General features: G+C 38.1%; 1 protein-coding gene across 1 annotated transcript in view; it reads right to left on the reverse strand.

Annotated features, from left to right (window-relative positions):
* LOC518224 (membrane cofactor protein) overlaps window positions 1–21,760 on the reverse strand; it is a 79,466-nt gene that overhangs the window by 21,834 nt on the left and 35,872 nt on the right. Inside the window, exons 6-12 of the mRNA XM_059875833.1 lie at window positions 16,950–17,132; window positions 16,514–16,558; window positions 15,366–15,404; window positions 14,522–14,560; window positions 12,335–12,373; window positions 4,310–4,360; window positions 401–436 (exon numbers count right to left, since the gene is read on the reverse strand). Coding sequence (XP_059731816.1) covers window positions 401–436; window positions 4,310–4,360; window positions 12,335–12,373; window positions 14,522–14,560; window positions 15,366–15,404; window positions 16,514–16,558; window positions 16,950–17,132 — 432 coding nt within the window. The remainder of the gene's footprint in view (window positions 1–400; window positions 437–4,309; window positions 4,361–12,334; window positions 12,374–14,521; window positions 14,561–15,365; window positions 15,405–16,513; window positions 16,559–16,949; window positions 17,133–21,760) is intronic.

The following is a 21,760-nucleotide window of genomic DNA, read 5'->3' on the forward strand; positions in this document are numbered from 1 at the left end:
AAATGATATTTTATTTAAGCAAGTACACATTTTTATTCTGTTTTGTCTCTTCACTTTCTGAATCCAATTCTCTGGAATCACTTACATAGTTCACAGTAAGTCAGAGAAGCCCTAGATTAATTTCAAAAATGACCCACAGCATATTTGGGGTGTAAACTCATATGGCTATGCATCTTGAAACAACATATATTATTTAGGGTTTGTTAGTAAGTGGACATATACAATATAAAAGAATATATACATACAAGATAGTATATTACATGAAAGTTTATGTTTTCCTAAACTGGTTTACTTAATTTCACAATATTAAAACTAAAGAAATGAAAAATCACTAAAAAATTAATGCACTTCTTCAGAGTGATATCTTGATTTAAGTGGTATCAAAGTTTGGAATACTTACGTACAGAAAGAATAACCACAGCAATGACTGCTGCATCTGGGAAAAACAAAAACACTTTGATGATAATTGAGCACGTAGGTGTCTCCAAATAGCTGTTGAATCTTAATGTGTAGATCCGCTATAATTACAGTGAAGAAAAAATTATCAATCTAGTTTTAGCATGACTGCAAGTGCATCCATGTCATTCTGACCACAGAACTTTTCAAAATATATTCCTTTTGAAATTCTTAACAGGACCCTTACATTTTAACATTGTGTGCTGCAACTACCATCCTAGGTTATTCAGTAAGGTAGCGGGAACAATTAGAATTCAGTAGATTAGAAGAAAATTGTTTTAAAACATTTTATACAATTATAGTTCAGAAATATCAATAACCTCAGATATGCAGATGACACCACCCGTATGGCAGAAAGTGAAGAGGAACTTAAAAGCCTCTTTATGAAAGTTAAAGTGGAGAGTGAAAAAGTTGGCTTAAAGCTCAACATTCAGAAAATGAAGATCATGGTATCCAGTCCCATCACTTCATGGGAAATAGATGGGGAAACAGTGGAAACAGTGTCAGACTTTATTTTTCTGGGCTCCAAAATCACTACAGATGGTGACTGCAGCCATGAAATTAAAAGACACTTACTCCTTGGAAGGAAAGTTATGACTAACCTAGATAGCATATTCAAAAGCAGAGACATTACTTTGCCAACAAAGGTTCGTCTAGTCAAGGCTATGGTTTTTCCTGTGGTCATGTATGGATGTGAGAGTTGGACTGTGAAGAAGGCTGAGTGCCGAAGAATTGATGCTTTTGAACTGTGGTGTTGGAGAAGACTCTTGAGAGTCCCTTGGACTGCAAGGAGATCCAACCAGTCCATTCTGAAGGAGATCAGCCCTGGGATTTCTTTGGAAGGAATGATGCTAAAGCTGAAACTCCAGTCCTTTGGCCACCTCATGCGAAGAGTTGACTCATTGGAAAAGACTCTGATGCTGGGAGGGATTGGGGGCAAGTGGAGAAGGGGATGACAGAGGATGAGATGACTGGATGGCATCACTGACTTGATGGACGTGAGTCTCAGTGAACTCCGAGAGTTGGTGACGGACAGGGAGGCCTGGTGTGCTTCAATTCATGGGGTCGCAAACAGTAGGAGACAACTGAGCGACTGATCTGATCTGATATGATCTGATTAAGTCTATTCCCTATGATTTTGTTAGGAATTTTACATACTTTTCCCCCAAAAGTGTGATTGTTTAATAAACCATAATGAAGTTCTATAAGTCTATCAAACATATGCTATTTGCCATCTTCACAAATGATAGCTTTATCTTATCATCACCCCTCTATTTCCCTGTCCCTGGAATTAAGATACAGTCCTAATTATAAGGAGATTTTCTCTAATAATGCAGATGAAACATCAGGGCACATGGATAAAAATTACACACCAGAATGTAAACATGCATTTTTTAAAAACTATCCAGAGAACAATAAATAAACCACCAAATGGTAATTCTCAGAAATGTCTATCAGTAGCACCTCTGCTTCTAAACTACCATTATTTGTATTATCTAAAACTCAGACCACAAAATGTCATGTTAGGTCCTGCTCTTTTTATTCCATAAATATTATGAAGTATTAGCATCTGAAACAGAAGATATGAAGAGGTGGCAAGAATACACAGAATAACCATACAAAAAAAGATGCTAATGACCTGGAAAACCGCAGCGGTGTGATCACTCACCTAGAGCCAGACATCCTGGAGTCAAGTGGGCCTTAGGAAGTATCACTACAAACAAAGCTAGTGGAGGTGATGAAATTCCAGTTAAGCTATTTCAAATCCTACAAGATGATGCTGTGAAAGTGCTGCACTCACTATGCCAGCAAATTTGGAAAACTCAACAGCGGCCACAAGACTGGAAAAGGTCAGTTTTCATTCCAGTCTCAAAGAAAGGCAATGCCAAAGAATGCTCAAACTACCACACAATTGTCCTCATTTCACATGCTAGCAAAGTAATGCGCACAATCCTTCAAGTCAGGTTTCAACAGTATGTGAACCGAGAACTTCCAGATGTACAAGCTGGATTTAGAGAAAGGCAGAGGAACCAGAGATCAAATTGCCAACATCCATTAGATCATAGAAAAAGTATAGGAAAAATCATCTACTTCTGCTTCACTGACTACTCTCAAGCCTTTGACTGTGCGGATCACAACAAATCATGGAAAATTCTTCAAGAGATGGGAACACCAGACCACCTTACCTGCCTCCTGCAAAACCTGTATGCAGGTCAAGAAGCAATGATTAGAACCAGACATGAAACAATGGACTGGTTCAGAATTGGGAAAGCAGTACGTCAAGGCTGTATCTTGTCACCCTGCTTATGTAACTTACATGCAGAGGACATCATGTGAAATGCCAGGCTGGATGAGGCAGAAGCTGGAATCAAGATTGTGGGGAGAAATATCAATAACCTAAGATATGCAGATGACACCATCCTTATGGCAGAAAGCTAAGGGGAACTAAACAGCCTTTTGATGAAGGTGAAAGAGGAAAGTGAAGAAAGCTGGCTTAAAACTCAATATTCAGAGGATGAAGATCATGGCATCTGTTCCAATCACTTCATGGCAAATAGATGGGGAAACAATGGAAACAGTGACAGGTTTTTTTTTCTTTGGCTCCAGAATTGCTGTGGACAGTGACCGCATCCATGAAGTTAAAGACGCTTGCTCTTTAGAAGTAAAACAATGACAAACGTAGACAGCTTATTAAAAAGCAGAGACATTACTTTGCCTACCAAGGTCCGTCTAGTCAAAGCTATGGTTTTTCCAGTAGTCATGCATGGATGTAAGAGCTGGACAATAAAAAAGGCTGAGTGCCTAAGTTTGATGCCTTCAAACTATGGTGTTGAAGACTCTTGAGAGTCCCTTAGAGAGCAAGGAGTTCCAACCAGTCAATCCCAAAGGAAACCAACACTGATTATACATTGGAAGGACTGATGCTGAAGCTGAAGTTCTGATACTTTGGCCACCTGATGAAAAGAGCCAACTCCTTGGAAAAGACCCTGGAGCTGGGAAAGGTTGAAGGCAGGAAGAGAACGGGACGACAGAGGATGAGACACTTGGATAGCATCACTGTTCAATGGACGTGAGTCTGAGCAAACTCTGGGAGTTGGTGATGGACAGGGAAGCCTGCGTGCTGCAGTCCAGGGGGTCGCAAAAAGTCGAACACGACTGAATGACTGAACAGCAGCAAGAGTAGCCTTTGAAGACAGCCCTGCAGAGTGGCAGTGGCAGTCTGGCCACAGTTTTCAGAGGGGAAAATGTAACAAGCCTCAACTGCAGTTTATAAAAAGATTAACCTGACTAAACTAGTCTAACGTAAAGAAAAATAATAGCTATTTCTCTTCATTTTCTTATCAAGAAATATTTATATTTCATTTAACTGTCACCACTATAATTCACCAAGCTCTTAAACATATATTGTGTAAGAATTATGTGAATTATGTGAGAAAAGATATAGTGGGCAACTCCTGCCTGTTGTAGAAAAAGTATTTCACTTGTCCATGAGGCTTGTGTATACAACATAGCAACAGAAAGAAAATCTATCTACAAATCTCCATCACAAAATAACTCTATCAAATGGCAAGCAATACATTTTAATGTACACATGACCATAGCATTTAAGAAAGTTACATCATCCCATTGGAAATCCTAAATTGGGACACATCTTGAAAACTGTGTTATCTACATGTCTACACATAATGCTACTTACATTGGTCATGGGATTTGCACTATTAAAATAATAATGTATGTCAATAACCACCAATATGTGACACGATGTTTCTTCTCTAATTACAGATCATTGAAATAGTTTCATGTAGAACACTAGGGTTTCACAATGCAAGGTTATTTATAACCAAAATAATACCGAAGTCCTCAAAATATTCAGGCTCTAAGTCAACAGTTGGAGAGACATATGCTGAAAAAAGAAGAAAAAATTGATATAAGAAAAAAGGTAGAAGAAGAAAATTATAAAGGTTAAAAGATCTATAAATTTAAGGGGTTTGATTTGTTTCTAAATTAAATCCCTAATTTCATTTTCCCCTGCATGAATTATATTAATGCTTCTCTTTAAAGCTAGTGTTATAAAATCATAAATTTATATTCAATGTCAAAGCATTCTTCTTCCTATCCATCAACATTTCCAAGGATACTTTATGTGGTACAGAAAGCAAATTTATCATTACTATAATGCCAAAATTAGCTATGAATTTAATGTGATTTCACTTAAAAGTAAAAGATGTAAGATGGCTTAAATATCATTTAAAAGTTTATCTGCAATAGAATGAAATTCAACATAATAAAGATCATTTATGAAAAACCCGTAGCTAACAATGTACTCAATAGTGCTTTTGTGCTCACTCAGTCGTGTCTGACTCTTTGAGAACCCGCAGACTGTTGCTCACCAGGCTCCTCTGTTCATGGAATTTCCCAGGAAAGAATACTGGAGTGGGTTGCCATTTCCTACTCCAGGGGATCTTCCCAACCCAGGGATTAAACCTGTGTCTCCTGCATTCTTTACCTGTGAGCCACCTGGGAAGACCCATACTCAGGAGTAAAAGATTGATTTTTTTCCTTAAGTCACAATACAGGATGCCCACGTTTGCCATTTCTATCAATATAAAATGATATTTTAATTCTTTTTCTTGCCTAATCAGAGCAATTAGGCAAGAAAAAGCAATAAAAAGCATCCAAACTGGGGAAGAAGAAATAAGATGATCTTGTTTCACATTAAATAATCTTTTAAGTGGAAAACTCTAAAGATTATACATACATACAAATGCACAAATACACACAAACCTATTAGAAAAATTAATTCAACAAAGCTGGAAGCTACAAAATCAACAAATAAAAATCAGTTGCATTTCTATACACTACCAATGGACAATCTAAAAGTGAAAGTGTGAGTCGCTCAGTCGTTTCCGACTTTTTGCGACCCCATGGACTACACAGCCCATGGAATTCTCTAGGCCAGAATACTGAAGTGGGTAGCTTTTCCCTTCTCCAGGGGTATCTTCCCAACCAAGGGATCGAACCCAGGTCTCCTACATTGCAGGCAGATTCTTTGCCAGCTGAGCTACAACAATCAAAAATAAAATTTAAAAAAAACCAATAAAGTAGCATCAAGAAGGATAAAATACAAGAGGGATAAAAGTAACCTAAGAGGTGAAAGACTTGCACACTGAACTACAAAGCATTGCTTAAAGAAATTGAAGAAGACATAAAAATATGAACGCAAATCCTGCATTCATGGATTGGAAGACAATATTCTAAACATGTTAATACCATACAAACCAATATACAGATTAAATGCAACCCTTTGACCATACTGAAAATGCGTTTTTCATAAAGAGACAAATTAAACCTGTAATTCATATGGAATCTCAAGGGAGTAGAATAGACAAGAAAATCTCCCGATAAGGAAATGCGAAGTTGAAAAGACTCACTTTTTCTAATTTCAGAATTTACTTAAAAAACTACAATAATCAAAACAAACTGTATAATCACAGAGGAAAAACACACGGACCAATACAACAGAATGCAGAGCCCAGACACAGCAAGGATATATTGTACAGCACAGGGAAATATGGCTATTATTTTGGAATAACTTTAAATGGAGTATGAGCTTTAAAAATAAAAAAATCACTATGTTGTACACCTGAAAATAATATAATACTGTAAAATAGCTATATTTCAATTGAAAAAAAAAAAAAAACAACAGAGACCCCAGAAATAAACTTTCACTTTTACGGTCAAATGACAGCTGACAAGGGTACTAAGGAAAGTTGATGGTGAAAGGACAGTCTTTTAAAATGAATCTTGGGAAACTGGATGTGTGCTAGTTGCTCAGTTGTGAACGACTCTGCAGTCCCATGGACTACAGCCCACCAGGCTCCTCTGTCCTTGGGATTCTCCAGTCAAGAACACTGGAGTGTGTTGCCATTCCCTTCTCAGGGGGTCTTCATGACACAGGGATCGAGCCCAGGTCTCCCGCATTGCAGGCAGATTCTTTACCAGCTGTGCCACCAGGGAAGCCTGATTTCAGTATTGACCACCTGGTGATGTCCATGTGTAGAATCCTCTCTTGTGTTGTTGGAAGAGGGTGTTTGCTATGAGCAGTGTGTTCTCTTGACCAAACTCTGTTAGCCTTTGCCTTGCTTCATTTTGTACTCCAAGGCTAAACTTGCCTTTTACTCCTGGTATCTTTTGGCTTCCTACTTTTGCATTCCAATCAAGGAATTTTTTGCATTCCAATCTGTGTTTTAAAAAAATTTTTTTTTGGTGTTGTTCAGCTTCTTCAGCATTAGTGGTTGGGGCATAGACTTGGATTACCATGATGTTGAATGGTTTGCCTTGGAAACGAACCCGAGATCATCCTGTCATTTTTTATTAAAGAGATTAGATCTGGTATATAGAGTTCTGAAGAGGTATGGAAGGAGGTTCCAAACATTGCACAGGAGGTGGTGACCAAAACCATCCCAAAGCAAAAGAAATGCAAGAAGGCAAAGTCATTGTCTGAGGAGGCTTTACAAATAGTTGAGAAAAGAAGAGAAGCAAAACACAAAGGAGAAATGGAAAGATACACCCATCTGAATGCAGAGTTTCAGAGAATAGCAAGGAGAGATAAGAAAGTTTTCATAAGTAAACAATGCAAAGAAATAGAGGAAGGCAATAGAATAAAAAGACTCATCACACTGTTTATTTAATTTCTATGCAGAGTACATCATGAGAAATGTCTGGCTGGATGAATCACAAGCTGTAATCAAGATTTCTGGGAGAAATATCAACACCCTCAGATGTGCAGATGATACCACTCTAATGGCAGAAGGTGAAGAGGAACTAAAGAGCCTCTTGATAAGTGTGAAAGAGGAGAGTGGAAAAGCTGGTTTAAAACTCAACATTCAAAAAACTAAGATCAAGGCATCTGGTCTCATCTCTTCATGGCAAATAGATGGGAAAACAGTGGAAGATTTTATTTTCTTGGGCTCCAAAATCAGTGCAGATAGTGCTTGCAGCCATGAAATTAAAAATGCTTGCTCCTTGGAATGAAAGGTATGACAAACCTAGGCAGTATATTAAAAAGCAGAGATATCACTTTGCCAAAAAGGTCTGTATAGTCAAAACTTTGCCGGTAGCCCTGTATGCATGTGAGAGTTGACCACAAAAGGTCATGAAGTGAAAGTTGAAGGTGTTAGTCTCCAGCAGGCAGATTCTTTACAGTCTGAGCCAACAGAGAAGCCCCCAAAAGGTTGAGCACCTATGAGTTGATGCTTTTGAATTGTGGTAAGACTCTTGAGCATCCCTTAGATTGCAAGGAGAGCAGACCAGTCAGTCCTAAAGGAAACAAACCCTGAATATTTGCTGGAAGGACTGATGTTGAAGATGAAGCTCCAATCCTTTGGCCACCTGATGTGAAGAGCTGACTCACTGGGAAAGACCCTGATGCTGGGAAAGACCGAGGGCAGGAGGAGAAGTGGGCAACAGAGGAGGAGACAGTTGGATAGCACCACCGACTCAACGGACATGAATTTGAGCAAGCTCCAGGAGACGGTGAAGGACTGGGAAGCCTCGCATCCTGCTGTCCATGGGGCTGCAAAGAGTCAGGCACGACTTAGCAACTGAACAACAAATGGATGAAAATGACCTGAAAACTAGCATAAATGATCTTTACAACGAAAGATATAAAGAAGGAACCAATATGAGACAGGAAAGAGGACCAGAGACATAGTATAAACAGTAACTGTGACTCTGGGGAGCTGACCCACAAACTTGGCGACCATTACAATTGCAGAAGCTCTCCCCACGGAAGGAGGGGTCTGAGTTTCACATGGGATTCCCCAGCCTGGGGGTCCTGCACCGGGACAAGCACCCCTCACCCCAGAATGTTGGCTTTGAAGGCCAGCATGGCATACTTTTGGGAGGTCCAGGGAGTTTTAGGAAATAGAGACTCCACTCTGAAGGGTGCAAATAAAATGTCATATACTCTTGAGACCCAGGGCCAAAGCAGCAACTTGCAAAGATCTCGGCTTAGATCTACTTGCTGATCTTGGAGAGGCATAGGACAGCGAGGACTCACTCTGGGGACCAGAGGCTGGCAGTAGGAACTCATACCACAAAGACTCTGGTGCTGACAAGCATCATTTTGAAATTCTCACTCTATCTTATTAGCACCAAGACTGTGATATGACCCTTCCCCCCAGGAAGGTGGGCACAATGGTCTCAAACTGCAGACTGAGCAGTTATTGGGGTGGTAACACAACACCACCCACAAGCAGGGAAGTGTCATCTTGTATCCTTCAGGACACATCCTTGCCCTCCAGACGGTCCAGGACCTGACCCAGTACGCTGCAGTCAGACCTTAGTCCCTGGCTTTCCTCAGCAGTGGGCCAGCACGAGTCCTGGACCCCATGGGCAGCAGCCCCACCAACTGCAGCCTGATACCAGCTCCAGCAACTCTCAGCCCCTCAGCCAGCTTCCCAAAGGTCAGACCCCATCCAGCAGCAGGACAGCAACAGCTCCAGGACACCCTGACACTATAGTCAGCTACGTCAGGATATGACCAGCTCGCCAGGACCCTCCAGGCCACAGCCCTATAGACCAGAAGGCTGACACCTGCTCTGAGGCCAACAGCCTGTTTCCCCAGCTCTACCATCGAGTCAGCCAGTACTAGCCCTGCTACAGTAAAATCACCTATATCCGCCATAAATAGTTAAAAGATGAGCAAAACAAATATGATGGGACAAACATTAAACATGATGGGATGGAGTAAAAATCCAGCGTTGTTAGAATTAGTTCAAAATTAAGAGTTTAGCAACTAAAATAACCATATGTTGGATATTTGTAAATCTCATGAGAATCATGAAACAAAACTCTATCATAGATACACCCATAGGAAAGAGTAAGGAACCCAATATAACACTAAATATAGTCATCAGAGCACAAGTGAAGAGAGGAAAAGAAGAAAGGAACAAAAATGAAGCACGAACTTAAGAGCTAAAATTACGAAACTCTTAGAGAACACGGAGGACAGCTTCAGGATGTGGGGTCTGGCAGTGATTTCTCGGAAGTGACACCAAAAGCCCAAACACACTGGGTTTCATCGAAACCAAACACTGATGTTTAAAAAGGGACACTGTCATCAGAGAGAGAGCAGTCCACAGAATGGGAGGGAACAACCGCATTATATATCTGATAAGGGACTAACCTTCAACATATATTATGAGCTTTTAAAAATTGAAAAAAGATCCAATTCAAAATTGGGCAAAGGACTTGAACAGACATTTCTCCAGAGAAGATACAGAAAAGACCAACAATATGCACATGAAGAGATAATCAATCACTAAGAATTGTAGAAATGGAAAGAAAACCAGTGAGATACTGCTTCTCATATATTGGTATGGATTGTATAAAAAAAAACAGGAAATAACAAGTGCTGGCAAAAAGATGGAGAAATCAGAACTTTTATGCATCACTGGAGGGAACATAAAATAGTCAGCTGCTGTGGAAGACTTTATGGCTGTTCCTCAAAAAAAATAAACATACGACTACTATATAACCCAGCAATTTATTCCTAGGTACATAACCACCAAATTAAAAATAGGGACTCAGATACTTGAATGCCGATGTTCAGAGCAGCGTTATTCAGAATATCCAACAGGCGGAAACAAACCAAGATTTCAACAAATGAAAGAATTAAGGAAATGTGGTTTATATAATAGAATATTATTAAGTTACAAAAGTAATACAGTTCTGATACATGTTACAAGGTGGATGAACCTTGAAAACATTATGTGAAGTGAAATAAACCAGAAGTGATTCCAACTCTGTGAGGCACCTCGAACAGTGAAACTCATAGACACAGGCAATGCTTAGCAGGGCTAGAGGAGGGAGAAGGGAGTTACTGTTTCATAGGTATAATGTTTCATTTTGAGATGATGAAAAGCATTTGGAGATAGATGGTAGTAATGGCTGCACAAAAATGTGAATATACTTAATGCCACTGAAATGTACAATTAAACTAGTTAAAAATGTCAGCAAAATAAAACAGAAGTTTGTCTAGAAAAATTAACACAGAGAGTAGCCTGGGCATCTGAAAAGGAAATGTACTGCCAGATATTAAACGTATCATTGTGCTGTAATCAAAACATCGATTTGGTGCTGGGGCAGGAATGGGCAGAATTCAAGGGAACAGAAAGACCAGATCACACATGAATTTAACGTGTGATAAAAACTGGCATTTTCACAGCTGGAAAGGAGATGACTTACTCAACAAATGGTGCGCTTCTTATTGGTGTCGGGACCAGCCCAACAACAAACTGACCTGAGCGAGTGGTGCCGCAGAAGAATAAGGAAAAATAAGACTCAGACATAAAGTGGGGATCAGGGGGTTGATGCCCTTCGCAGGCAAAAGCCCAGATCCTAATCCTCGCATGCCTTTTATTTTTAACTTCTACTTCCTTCTGCAGATATGCTCTAGAGATATCTGTTCTTTACAATCTCAGATCCCAGATAAAGATAAACAATGCACAGTCCTCAGTGTCAAACCTTCAGGCCTTTGATGACTTTGTTTAGCTAGTGACGCCCTTTCTCAGCAACTCCCTCAAGGCTCTGGTTACGGGAACAGTCACTATGGTTTTCCATCTCTCTCATCAGTACTTCAACATCTTGTTTTCAACATGTCTTTCCACAATGTACTTTTTACTGCTCCCAGCCCTTCATCTGGGAGTGATGAGAAAATCATTTTTATTTTTCAAAGAGGCCCTGTTAATTATAGTACACGCCTGTGCACAGCATATTCCCTACAACTGGATGAAGGTCGGTGGAATGAGGAGGAGTGCGATCTCATTTCCCAGGGCATAAAGAATGTGAGATGAATCAGTGATCTAATGCAACCACACAGTTACATTGTGGAAAATTTATAAAATTTAGCATGGAGAAGATCTGAAACTTTTTTTAAGAGAGACACAACACTCATAGTCATTAGGGAAAACATCAATGCATCCAACTTCCTATTAATGTAAAAATTCTGCACTCATAAATTACCACTGAGATAATAGTTGAGTGAAATATGGTACATGTTAAAATCATCATTTAAAAAGATGGGAATAAATCTAACTACAGCTCCAGTTCAAATGGAAAAAGTGCAAATTTCAGAAAAATATGAACAGCATAATGACATTTTTGGATAAAAAAGAAAAAAATGCTAAAATATGTATAGAAATAAGAATGCTGATGTGTAGAAATAGATTAAAAAGACACCCTAAACTCTAAAGATATTAGCTTAGATAAAAGATCAGAGAAAGAGGTGGAGAACTAATCTTTTACTCTGTATGCTTTTGCAACGTTTGCAATTAGCTCAGATGGTAAAGAATCCACCTGGAATGCAGGAGACCCACATTTGATCCGTGGGTCGGGAAGATCCCCTGGAGAAGGTAATGGCAACCGACTCCAGTACTCTTGCCTGGAGAATTCCACGGACGGATGAGCCTGGTGGGCTACAGTCCATGGGGCTGCACAGAGTGGACACGATGATGTGACTAACTTTCAACTTTCATTTTTCCTATTAGTATCTACTTATATAATTAAAAGCTGCAGAAAGCAATCTATAGGAAATAGAATAAAATCTTAAAAGAAAACTGACTAGTAAAATAAGGCAAAGAAAAAACCTAGAAGAAAATTCCACTTCATGTTAAAAGAGCTTAAATAATAAATTGACCAAAAAAAGATTTCAGAAACTTCATAGAAAAATGAACAAAGTACCAAAATACACGACAGCAGATAAAAAATTCAGCTTTACTGATAATTTAAAAATGTAAATTAGTATATTACATCATTTTCACTCATCACCTCATTAAATTCTAACCAATGTTAGTAAGATAAAGAGGTACTGAACCTGTATGACTTGATGTTGCAGTTGTAGCTGGATGAAGACCTGGAAAAATTGATTGGATTTAATTCACTCATTTCATCAATACAAAATTATAGATTTAATTTTGATGTTTCACTCTTTAAGATTATTTCACAAAATGAATGAGTTCTCGGAATGAAAAACATACATCCTTTCCAAACTATGCTATTCTACCTCTGGAAAGTTAACCAAAATGTATATTAACATAAGTACATAAGAATGTATACATACAAATGTTTACTATAGCTTTGTATTACATAATGGAAATCTTAGAAATTAAGAAATAATAAATCACAAAGATCATCTATTCAGAATATATACGTAATGTTTTAAAAATACCATCCGCATAGTATCATGCTATAGATTTTGTATTGTTTCTTTTTCACCTCATATTTTGCCCACATTTTTTCATACACACATAATCACATAATCACACGTCCCTGGAAGGGCATAAAATTCCCAGGTGGCACAGTGGTAAAGAATCTATCTGCTAATGAAAGAGACGAAAGAGATGCGGGTGTCCCTGGGTCTGGAAGACGCCCTTGAGAAGGAAATGCCAATCCACTTCGGTATTCTTGCCTGGAAAATTCCATGGAGAGAAGAGCCTGGCAGGCTACAGTTAACGGGGTCACAAAGAGTCAGAGGCGACTGAGCACACACACACAGTCACATATACTTTATGCCATTACATTTCACTAATGATCCTTTTCATAGTCTTTTTCTAACTGATGATAAAAACTCATGTTCTGATCATAAAAATTCTAACTCATGTCTTCTCATGAGGAATTTTGATTTTTATATTTTAAAAAAGGTCTTTGTAATTTATCTTCTTTATAAACCTGCCCTCACAAGTCTGTCTTCGTTTAAACACTAAACTGGATCAGTGTTTTATAAATGCTTTAGGAAATGCTTACAGTCAACTCTTTCAAAAGAGCATATCAGTATAGTCACCACAGTGCCTATTCCCATTAGGAACAGATGATTAAACATTGGTGGGTCAATGAGTAAATATACGCAATCTTTATATATCATCCACCAAAAAAAAAAAAATCTCTTTCCCCACAAAACTTCACAGCACTTGCCAAGGTACTCAATGAGTCAACTCAGTGAGGGTACCAGGTTTATAGGAATTATAAAATGATGTTCCAGTTACCATGTTAACATGAATAATGCCTCTCACTTCCTCAAAATGTTAGGGCAGAAGGAAAAAAACAAACAAGAGGCAGTAAGTGACATTTGTTTCGAGTCATTAAACAACGGGAAACTGGAACCTATAGAAACGATGTTACTTCTGAGCCAAGCCACACTAGGACCCTGAGTGAGGTCTGCCCAGGCTAATGCTGTTCCTACTGTTCTTGTCTCTTGCTTCTGCTGAAACGAAGAGACGCCAAAGACAGCAGCCCTGAAGTCAGGAAGACAATTCCTTCCACCACATCAAAGTAGTCTCTCAATTCTTAGGCAAGAGTAACTGATCAGTTCCTGTCCCTGCCAGAAAACCTCCATTTCATTTCAATAAATAAGGGCAAATCTTACAAATGTATGTTAGATACTACTTTTGTAATTAAAAGTTATAAAAAGCAATCTATATTCAATAGTATAAAATCTTACAATTTTATACAAGTGATTAGTAAAAATAAGGCAAAGAAAAAAACTAGAAGAAAATTCCACTTCATGTTAAAAGGGTTTTAATGCATATAATGAGTTCTGATAAGTCAACAAGATAATTACTTCTGAAACCACACAGGTAAATGAACAGAGGTGCAAGAAGGAGTGAAAGTAGATAAAAAATTCAGCTTCATTGATAATTTAAAAAGCAAAATTAGCACAGGATATCATTTTCACCCATCGCCTTATTAAGTTCTAATTATGTAGATAGGTGATGGCACCCCACTCCAGTACTCTTGCCTGGAAAATCCCATGGACAGAGGAGCCTGGTAGGCTTTAGTCCATGGCGTCACTAAGAGTCAGATACGACTGAGCAACTTCACTTTCACTTTTCACTTTCATGCATTGGAAAAGGAAATGGCAACCCACTCTAGTGTTCTTGCCTGGAGAATCCCAGGGATGGGGGAGCCTGGTGGGCTGCTGCCTATGGGGTCGCACAGAGTCGGACACGACTGAAGCGACTTGGCAGCAGCAGCAGCAAGTAGATAAGATAAAGAGGTACTCAACCTGTCGAGCTTGGCACTGTGGTTGTATTTGGACGAGGACCTGGAAAAATAAATTTAATTCATCAGTCTCATCAGTACAAAATTATAGAATTGATTTTGGTTTTTCAGTTTTTAAAAAATTATTTCTCAAAATGAAAAATAAATGTATTTTCCCAATTCTGTTATTCTACTTCTGGGAAGTTAACCTAAATATACATTTATATAAGTACATAAAACTGTATGCATAAGAATGTTCACCATATAGCTGTGTATTATGTAGAAGGTAACAAATAATAAATTATAAAAATCCTGTCTTCCTACTCTTTCTCTTGTTCTTGCTTCCGCTCCAACCAAAGAAAAGAAGATAGAGACAGCAGCTCTGAAGTCAGGAAGACAATTCCTTCCACCGTATCAGAATAGTCTCTCAAGTCTTAGGAAGAGTAGCTGATCAATTCCTGTCCCTGCCAGAAAACCTCCATTTCATTTCAATAAATAAGGGCAAATCTTACAAATGTATGTTAGATACTACTTTTGTAATTAAAAGTTATAAAAAGCAATCTATATTCAATAGTATAAAATCTTACAATTTTATACAAGTGACTAGTAAAATAAGACAAAAAAACCTAAAAGAAAATTCCACTTCATGTTAAAAGGGCTTTAACTTACAATGAGTTCTGATAAGTTAACAAGAAAATACTTCTGAAACCACACAGAAAAAATGAACAGAGGTCCAAAAATCAGTGAAAGTAGATTAAAAAATTCAGCTTCATTGATAATTAAAAATGCAAAATTAGCACAGGCTATCATTTTCCACCCGTCACCTTATTGAGCTCTAGCTATGTAGACAGGATAAAGAGGTACCGGACCTGTCGAGCTTGGCGCTGTGGTTGTATTTGGACGAGGACCTGGAAAAATAAATTTAATTCATCAGTCTCATCAGTACAAAATATAGAATTGATTTTGATTTTTCATTTTTTAAAAGATTATTTCTCAAAATGAAAAATAAATGTATTTTCCAAACTGTGTTATTCTACTTCTGGGAAGTTAACCTAAATGTATGTATACAAGTACATAAAATTGTACGCATAAGAATGTTCACTATAGCTTTGCATTATGTAGAAGGTAACAAGTAATAAATCATAAAAATGCTGTCTTCCCACTCTTTCCCTTGTCTCTTGCTTCTGCCGCAACCAAAGAGAAGAGACAGCAGCCCTGAAGTCAGGAAATATCAAAATAGTCGTTCAAGTCTTAGGAAGAGTAGCTGATCAGTGGTCGCTGCCAGGAAGTCTCTATTTCATCTCAGTAAGTAGGGACTTTTCCTGCCCTTCAGTTGTTATAAAACTTATTTTCCGCTGTCACACACACAAAAAAAAGCCAAGTAAAGAGAAAAATAATAATTTCATGGGTTGGTGGATGTTGGGGGTGAGGAGTAGAAACACCAGTCTTGTTCTGAAGACAGCAGAAATTCCTCAGTTAAAATTACACTATTTAAAAAGAACCAAATTCCTTATTGGCAGGAAAATGAAACACATTCCTGGACCCAGATGATACTCTGTACAGGTGTCAACAGGTCACTTTTAAAATGAATAAATGATCAATGTTGATGATACAGAAAACATACATGTTAAAAAACAGAAGCTGTGGATCTTCCTCTACACTAATACTAATTACAGTGAAACTGGGCATCAGGTGAGCTCTGTTTAAGAGCTTTCTAGACACGAGGCGCTGTGCTCAGTGCTTTAAATGCATCCCATTGTAACTTTGCTATCACACAGTGAGGGAGGCACCCCATCATCACGCGTGTACGTACACAAGTTTATACACATTACCTAAGTTTACACGTCTGGTTTAGTAAGTAATTTTAGACTAAGTACAAAAATGGTTGTGAATGCATTCTCCCTCCTTCTATGACCAAAAATTACAGCGAGTGTAAGTCACCAGACATTTAAAAGATTTTGAAAATTCACAAAGAATTTAAAGGATATTGACAAATATGAGCAGGACTTTATGAAACCTGAAGCATGGGTAGTTGAAGGCTCAGTAGGAACAGCAACTGGCACTGGAAAACAAAAATATAAACTCATTGAATTACTTGGAATTTACCACTTTCTGTTCATTTACACACTTATTTATGTAAAAATGCAATTGCTTTAATTTACACTGGAAAATTTTTCCTATCCATTTTACATGTAAAGATGCTGAACAAGAGAAATGTATGCATCTGTGATGTACATACATCACATTTTAAGAGCCTATAAAAGCACAGAAAGATCAAAACAGCAGCTTTCTTTGTGAATTAGTTGGCATGCATGTAACATGGAAATGGCTATAAGACAGATATGAGCACCAAAAGTGTTTCTTTTCTGTTATTCTGTATCATTGAAATTTATTGTCAACAAAACAAAACAAAACAAAAAAAAAACCCAATAAGGAGAAAGACACCTTCGTACCTTTAGTACACGTTGGTAACTTGGGCTCCCAAACACTGTTTGCATTACAGACAATTGTGCTGCTGCCATGAAGGTAAAAACCCTGGTTACATTTAAATACAACTTGCGCTTTGTAGTAAAATTTTCTTCTAAATCCTGATAATATCATTCCATGTTCAACAACTGGATAGTCACATTTGACCACTGAAAAGTGGAGAAATTCCAAAATTAATGGAAATCTGCTTCACATAGGAGCAAAAATCTAGTGCAAAGTAATAATTACCAGTGGGAAGAAAGAAGCAAGGAATGAAAGGCAGGGTGTTAATTAGAAAAAAAAAAAAAAGACTTTATTTGTGCATTCAACTTCCAGGGAAACAGATTTAGAGGGATCTAATAATGTTTTTCTACTAGGAACAGACAATCATTATAGTTTATTGACTTCTCTACATTTTTTTTTTCCCCAGTGCTGACAAGTTTTGAAAAGGTCTGACTGTCAGATACAAATTCAGGGTAAGTTCAAAAGTGACTTTTGATATTCTTCAGCTCTAGGATTTTTTTCAGCTCATGCTGAGATGAATTACATACCTTATTCTTTTAGAAAGATAGTAAAGACTTTTGGAGAAGGTAATAGTTGGGCTCAAATTTAAAAGTTTAAAAGAAGCCAGTTATGAAAAAAATAAAAAAGTTTTCATATGGCAAAAACACACAGGAATTGGGATGTTCAAGAAATACAAAGGCCAATGTAATTAGGACAGCGTTTTCCAAACATTCTGGACTACAGTCAAGAGATCAGGAAACAATTTTTAAGTTGTAAAGCAGTATACAAGCACGCAGACCCAAGATCAGGTTTCAAGTTAATACTTAGCCTTACACCAGTGTGCTCTGCTACTTCCCACTCTACTCTGCTTCTCCAGACTTCCCTGGTGGCTCAGAGGTTAAAGCGGCTGCCCGCAATGCGGCAAACCTGGGTTCGATCTCTGGGTTGGGAAGATCCCCTGGAGAAGGAAATGGCAACCCATGCCAGTACTCTTGCCTGGAGAATCCCATGGACAGAGATACAGTCCACAGGGTTGCAAAGAGTCAGACACAACTGACCGACTTCACTTTCTCTTTCTGCTTCTCCAGAAGTAAATTACAGATCATGACACTCTAGCTTGACTTCAGGATCTACGAATAGGTTTTGCAGAACTTGGAAACAAAGCAAAACCAAAAAGCGCTGGACTGGGCAGTGACTTCAAGAGAATATCTTATGAGATTAAATCTGCAATAGATGCAGGTGAAAAAGTGAAGGTGGTAGTCACTTGGCCTTGTCCGACTCTCTGAGACCCTACAGACTGTAACCTGGCAGGTTCCAATTGACAGGAAATTCTCGCTTGTTTCCAGAGCGGGATGATTATGATAAGGATGCTATGAACATTCTCATGGAGGTTTCCATCTGTACATGTTTGCACTTGACTTGGATTGCTGAGTTATTCCTTGAAGTGTTAGTCCCTCAGTCACGTCCAACTCTTTGCAACCCTATGAAACATAGCCCACCAGGCACCTCTGTCTACGGGATTCTCCAGGCAAGGATACTGGAGTGAGTTGCCGTGCCCTTCTCTAGCGGATCTTCCTGACCCAGGGATTGAACCCTTAAGTGGATGCTTAACTGTATAAAATATTGCTAAATTGTGTTCCAAAATGGTCATACCACTTTGCATTCTTAACAGTAATGTATTGGAGTTTCAAATACATCATATCTGTACCAAAACATGGAATTGTTAGTTACCGTTTTTAATTTCAGGCATTCTAATAGGTTTTAGTGGTTTCTCATCATGGTGTTAAATTAAGTTTCTGTTATTACTGATGATATTGAGCAACATTTCATATACTTCATTGGCATTCACATTTCTTCTTGGGTGAAAAAATTCCATTCAAATATGTTTCCCCCTTTTTTTTTTGTAAATTGGGTTGCTTCTTTCATATTGTGTTTTAAGAGTTCCTTATTTATCATAGTTTGAAGTCCATTAAGAAATGTCCTTGGCAAACATTTTATCCCAGTCTATGGCTTTTTTTTTTCTTTCTCCAATGTGTTTGAGAGCAGCAGTTCTGAGATTTTAAGAAGTCTGGTTTATTTATTTTTCTTTAAAGGATAATGCTTCTAAGGTTTTCAAAGCAATCTTTGGTTACTCATAAATATTTTCTATCTCTTCCCATAAAGTCTTAGAGTTTAGGTCTTACATTTGAATCTATGATCAAATATCTTTTCCAATCACAAATCAACCGCAGAAGAAAACTGGAAAAAAATGCCACATGGAAACCAAAAAACAGGTTACTAAACAGTCAGTCATTCACTGAAGAGATCAAAAAAATATAAAAATATTTTTAAGATTAATGAAAATGAAAATGGTGTATTTCAAATCTGTGCAACACAGGAAAAGCAGTCTAAGAGAGAAGATTATAGCCACACAGGTGTACCTCAGGAACAAGAAAAGTCTCAAGTAAACAACTAAACTTACACCCATAGCAACAAAAGAACAACCCTCCCCACAAAGTGTGTACAAGGAAGAAAATAATAAAGAACAGAGCGGAAATAAATGAAATTGAGTAAAAAACAATGAAGATAAGAGATGGTTCATTGAAAAGATAAAATTGATAAACATATAGCCACACTCATCAAGAAACAAAAGAAAGGATACAAGTAAATGAAATAAAAAATAGAGGTTACAACCAATACCACAAAAATACAAAGGATCATAGCGAATACTATGAACAATTATACATCCAAAGTTGGAAAGCCTAGAATAAATGGATAAATTCTCAGAAACATTCACTCTCCCAATACTAAGTCCATAAGAAATAGAAAATGTAAATATGCTGACTACTAGTAATGAAATGGAATCAGTAATCAAATAACTCCCACAAACGGAATAAGGATTATGTGGGTTCACAGGTGAATTGCAATAAACATTTTAAGAGCAGTTAATTTCTACTTCGAAAGACAGTGTATAGAAATGAATACAGTGAGCCATAGCCTAGGGGAAAATAGAACCACCGTATGATCCAGCAATTTTACTTCTGGGTATTAATCCAAAGAAAACAAAACACTAATTCAGAAAGATTTGTGCAGCACTTTTTTCATTACAGCATTTTTTTTTTTTTAACAATAGCTAGCAAGGTAATGCTCAAAATCCTCCTAGTTAGACTTCAACAGTACATGAACCAAGAACTTCCAGATGTACAAGCTGGATTTAGAAAAGGAAGAGGAACCAGAGATCAAATTGCCAACATCCGTTGGATCATAGAAAAAGCAAGAGAAGTACAGAAAAACATCTACTTCTGCTTCATCAACTACTCTAGAGCCTTTGACTGTGTAGATCACAACAAACTGTGGAAAATTCTTAAGGAGATGGGAATACCAGATCACCTTACCTGTCTCCTGAGAAACCTGTATGGAGGTCAAGAAGCAACAGAACCAGATAAGAAACAATAAACTGGTTCAAAATTGGGAATGGAGAACGTCAAGGCTGTATATTGTTACCCTGATCATTTAATGTATATGCATACTACATCATGTGAAATACTAGGTTGGATGAAGCTCAATATGGAATCAAGATTGCCAGGAGAAATATCAATAACCTCAGATATGCAGATGACACCACCTAATGGCAGAAAGCTAAGAGGAACTAAAGAGCCTCTTGATAAAGGTGAAAGAGGAGAGTGAAAAAGCTGGCTTAAAACTCAACATTCAAAACAAGAAGATCATGGCATCCAGTCCCATCACTTCATGGCAAAAAACAGAAACGGTGACAGACTTTATTTCCTTTGGGCTCCAAAATTACTGTGGACTGTGGTTGCAGCTCTGAAATTAAGACGCTTGCTCCTTAGAAGAAAAGTTATGGCAAACCTAGACAGTGTATTAAAAAGCAGATACATTACCTTGCCAACAAAGGTCCTTCTAGTCAAAGCTATGATTTTTCCAGTAGTCATGTATGGATGTGAGAGTTGGACCATAAAGAAAGCTGAGTGCCAAAGAATTGATGCTTTTGAACTGTGATGCTGGAGAAGACTCTTGAGAGTCCCTTGGACTGCAAGGAGATCCAACCAGTCCATCCTAAAGGAAATCAACTCTGAATATTCATTGGAAAGACTGACACTGAAGCTGAAGCTCCAATACTTTGGCCACCTGATGCGAAGAGCCAACTCACTGAAAAAGACCCTGATGCTGGGAAAGACTGAAGGCAGGAGGAGAATGGGACGACAGAGGGTGAAATGGTTGGATGGCATCATCGACTCAATGGACATGAGTTTGAGCAAGCTCTGGGAGATAGTGAAGGACAGGAAATCCTGGTGTGCTGGAGTTCATGGGGTTGCAAATAGTCGGACACGACGTAGTGACTGAACAACAAGATATGGAAGCCGCCTGAGGGTAGTAATGGATGAAAAAGATGTGGTATGTATACAATGGAATATTACACAGTCATAAAAGGAATGGAATCTTTCCATTCAGGACAGCATGGGTGCACCTAGAGGATATTATGCAAAGTAAAATGTCAGTCAGAGAAAGACAAATACCACATGATTTCATTTATATGTGGGATCTACAAAATAAAACAAATGGACTAACAAAACAAAACAGAAATAGGTTCATGGGTACAGAGAACAAGTGATAAACTGAGAGGAGGTGGTTGGGAGGATGCACAAAATAAAAGAAGTGGATTAAAAGGCACAGACTTCCGGTTATCAGATAGATAAGCTATGAGGTTATGACATACACAATAGACACATCATGGTGATCAACTTGCTTTGATCTTGTAAATGTCAAATCGCTGTCTTGTACACAATCTGGTTTT

This window comes from Bos taurus, chromosome 16, assembly GCF_002263795.3.
Source record: "Bos taurus isolate L1 Dominette 01449 registration number 42190680 breed Hereford chromosome 16, ARS-UCD2.0, whole genome shotgun sequence".
NCBI classification, from domain to species: Eukaryota; Metazoa; Chordata; class Mammalia; order Artiodactyla; family Bovidae; genus Bos; species Bos taurus.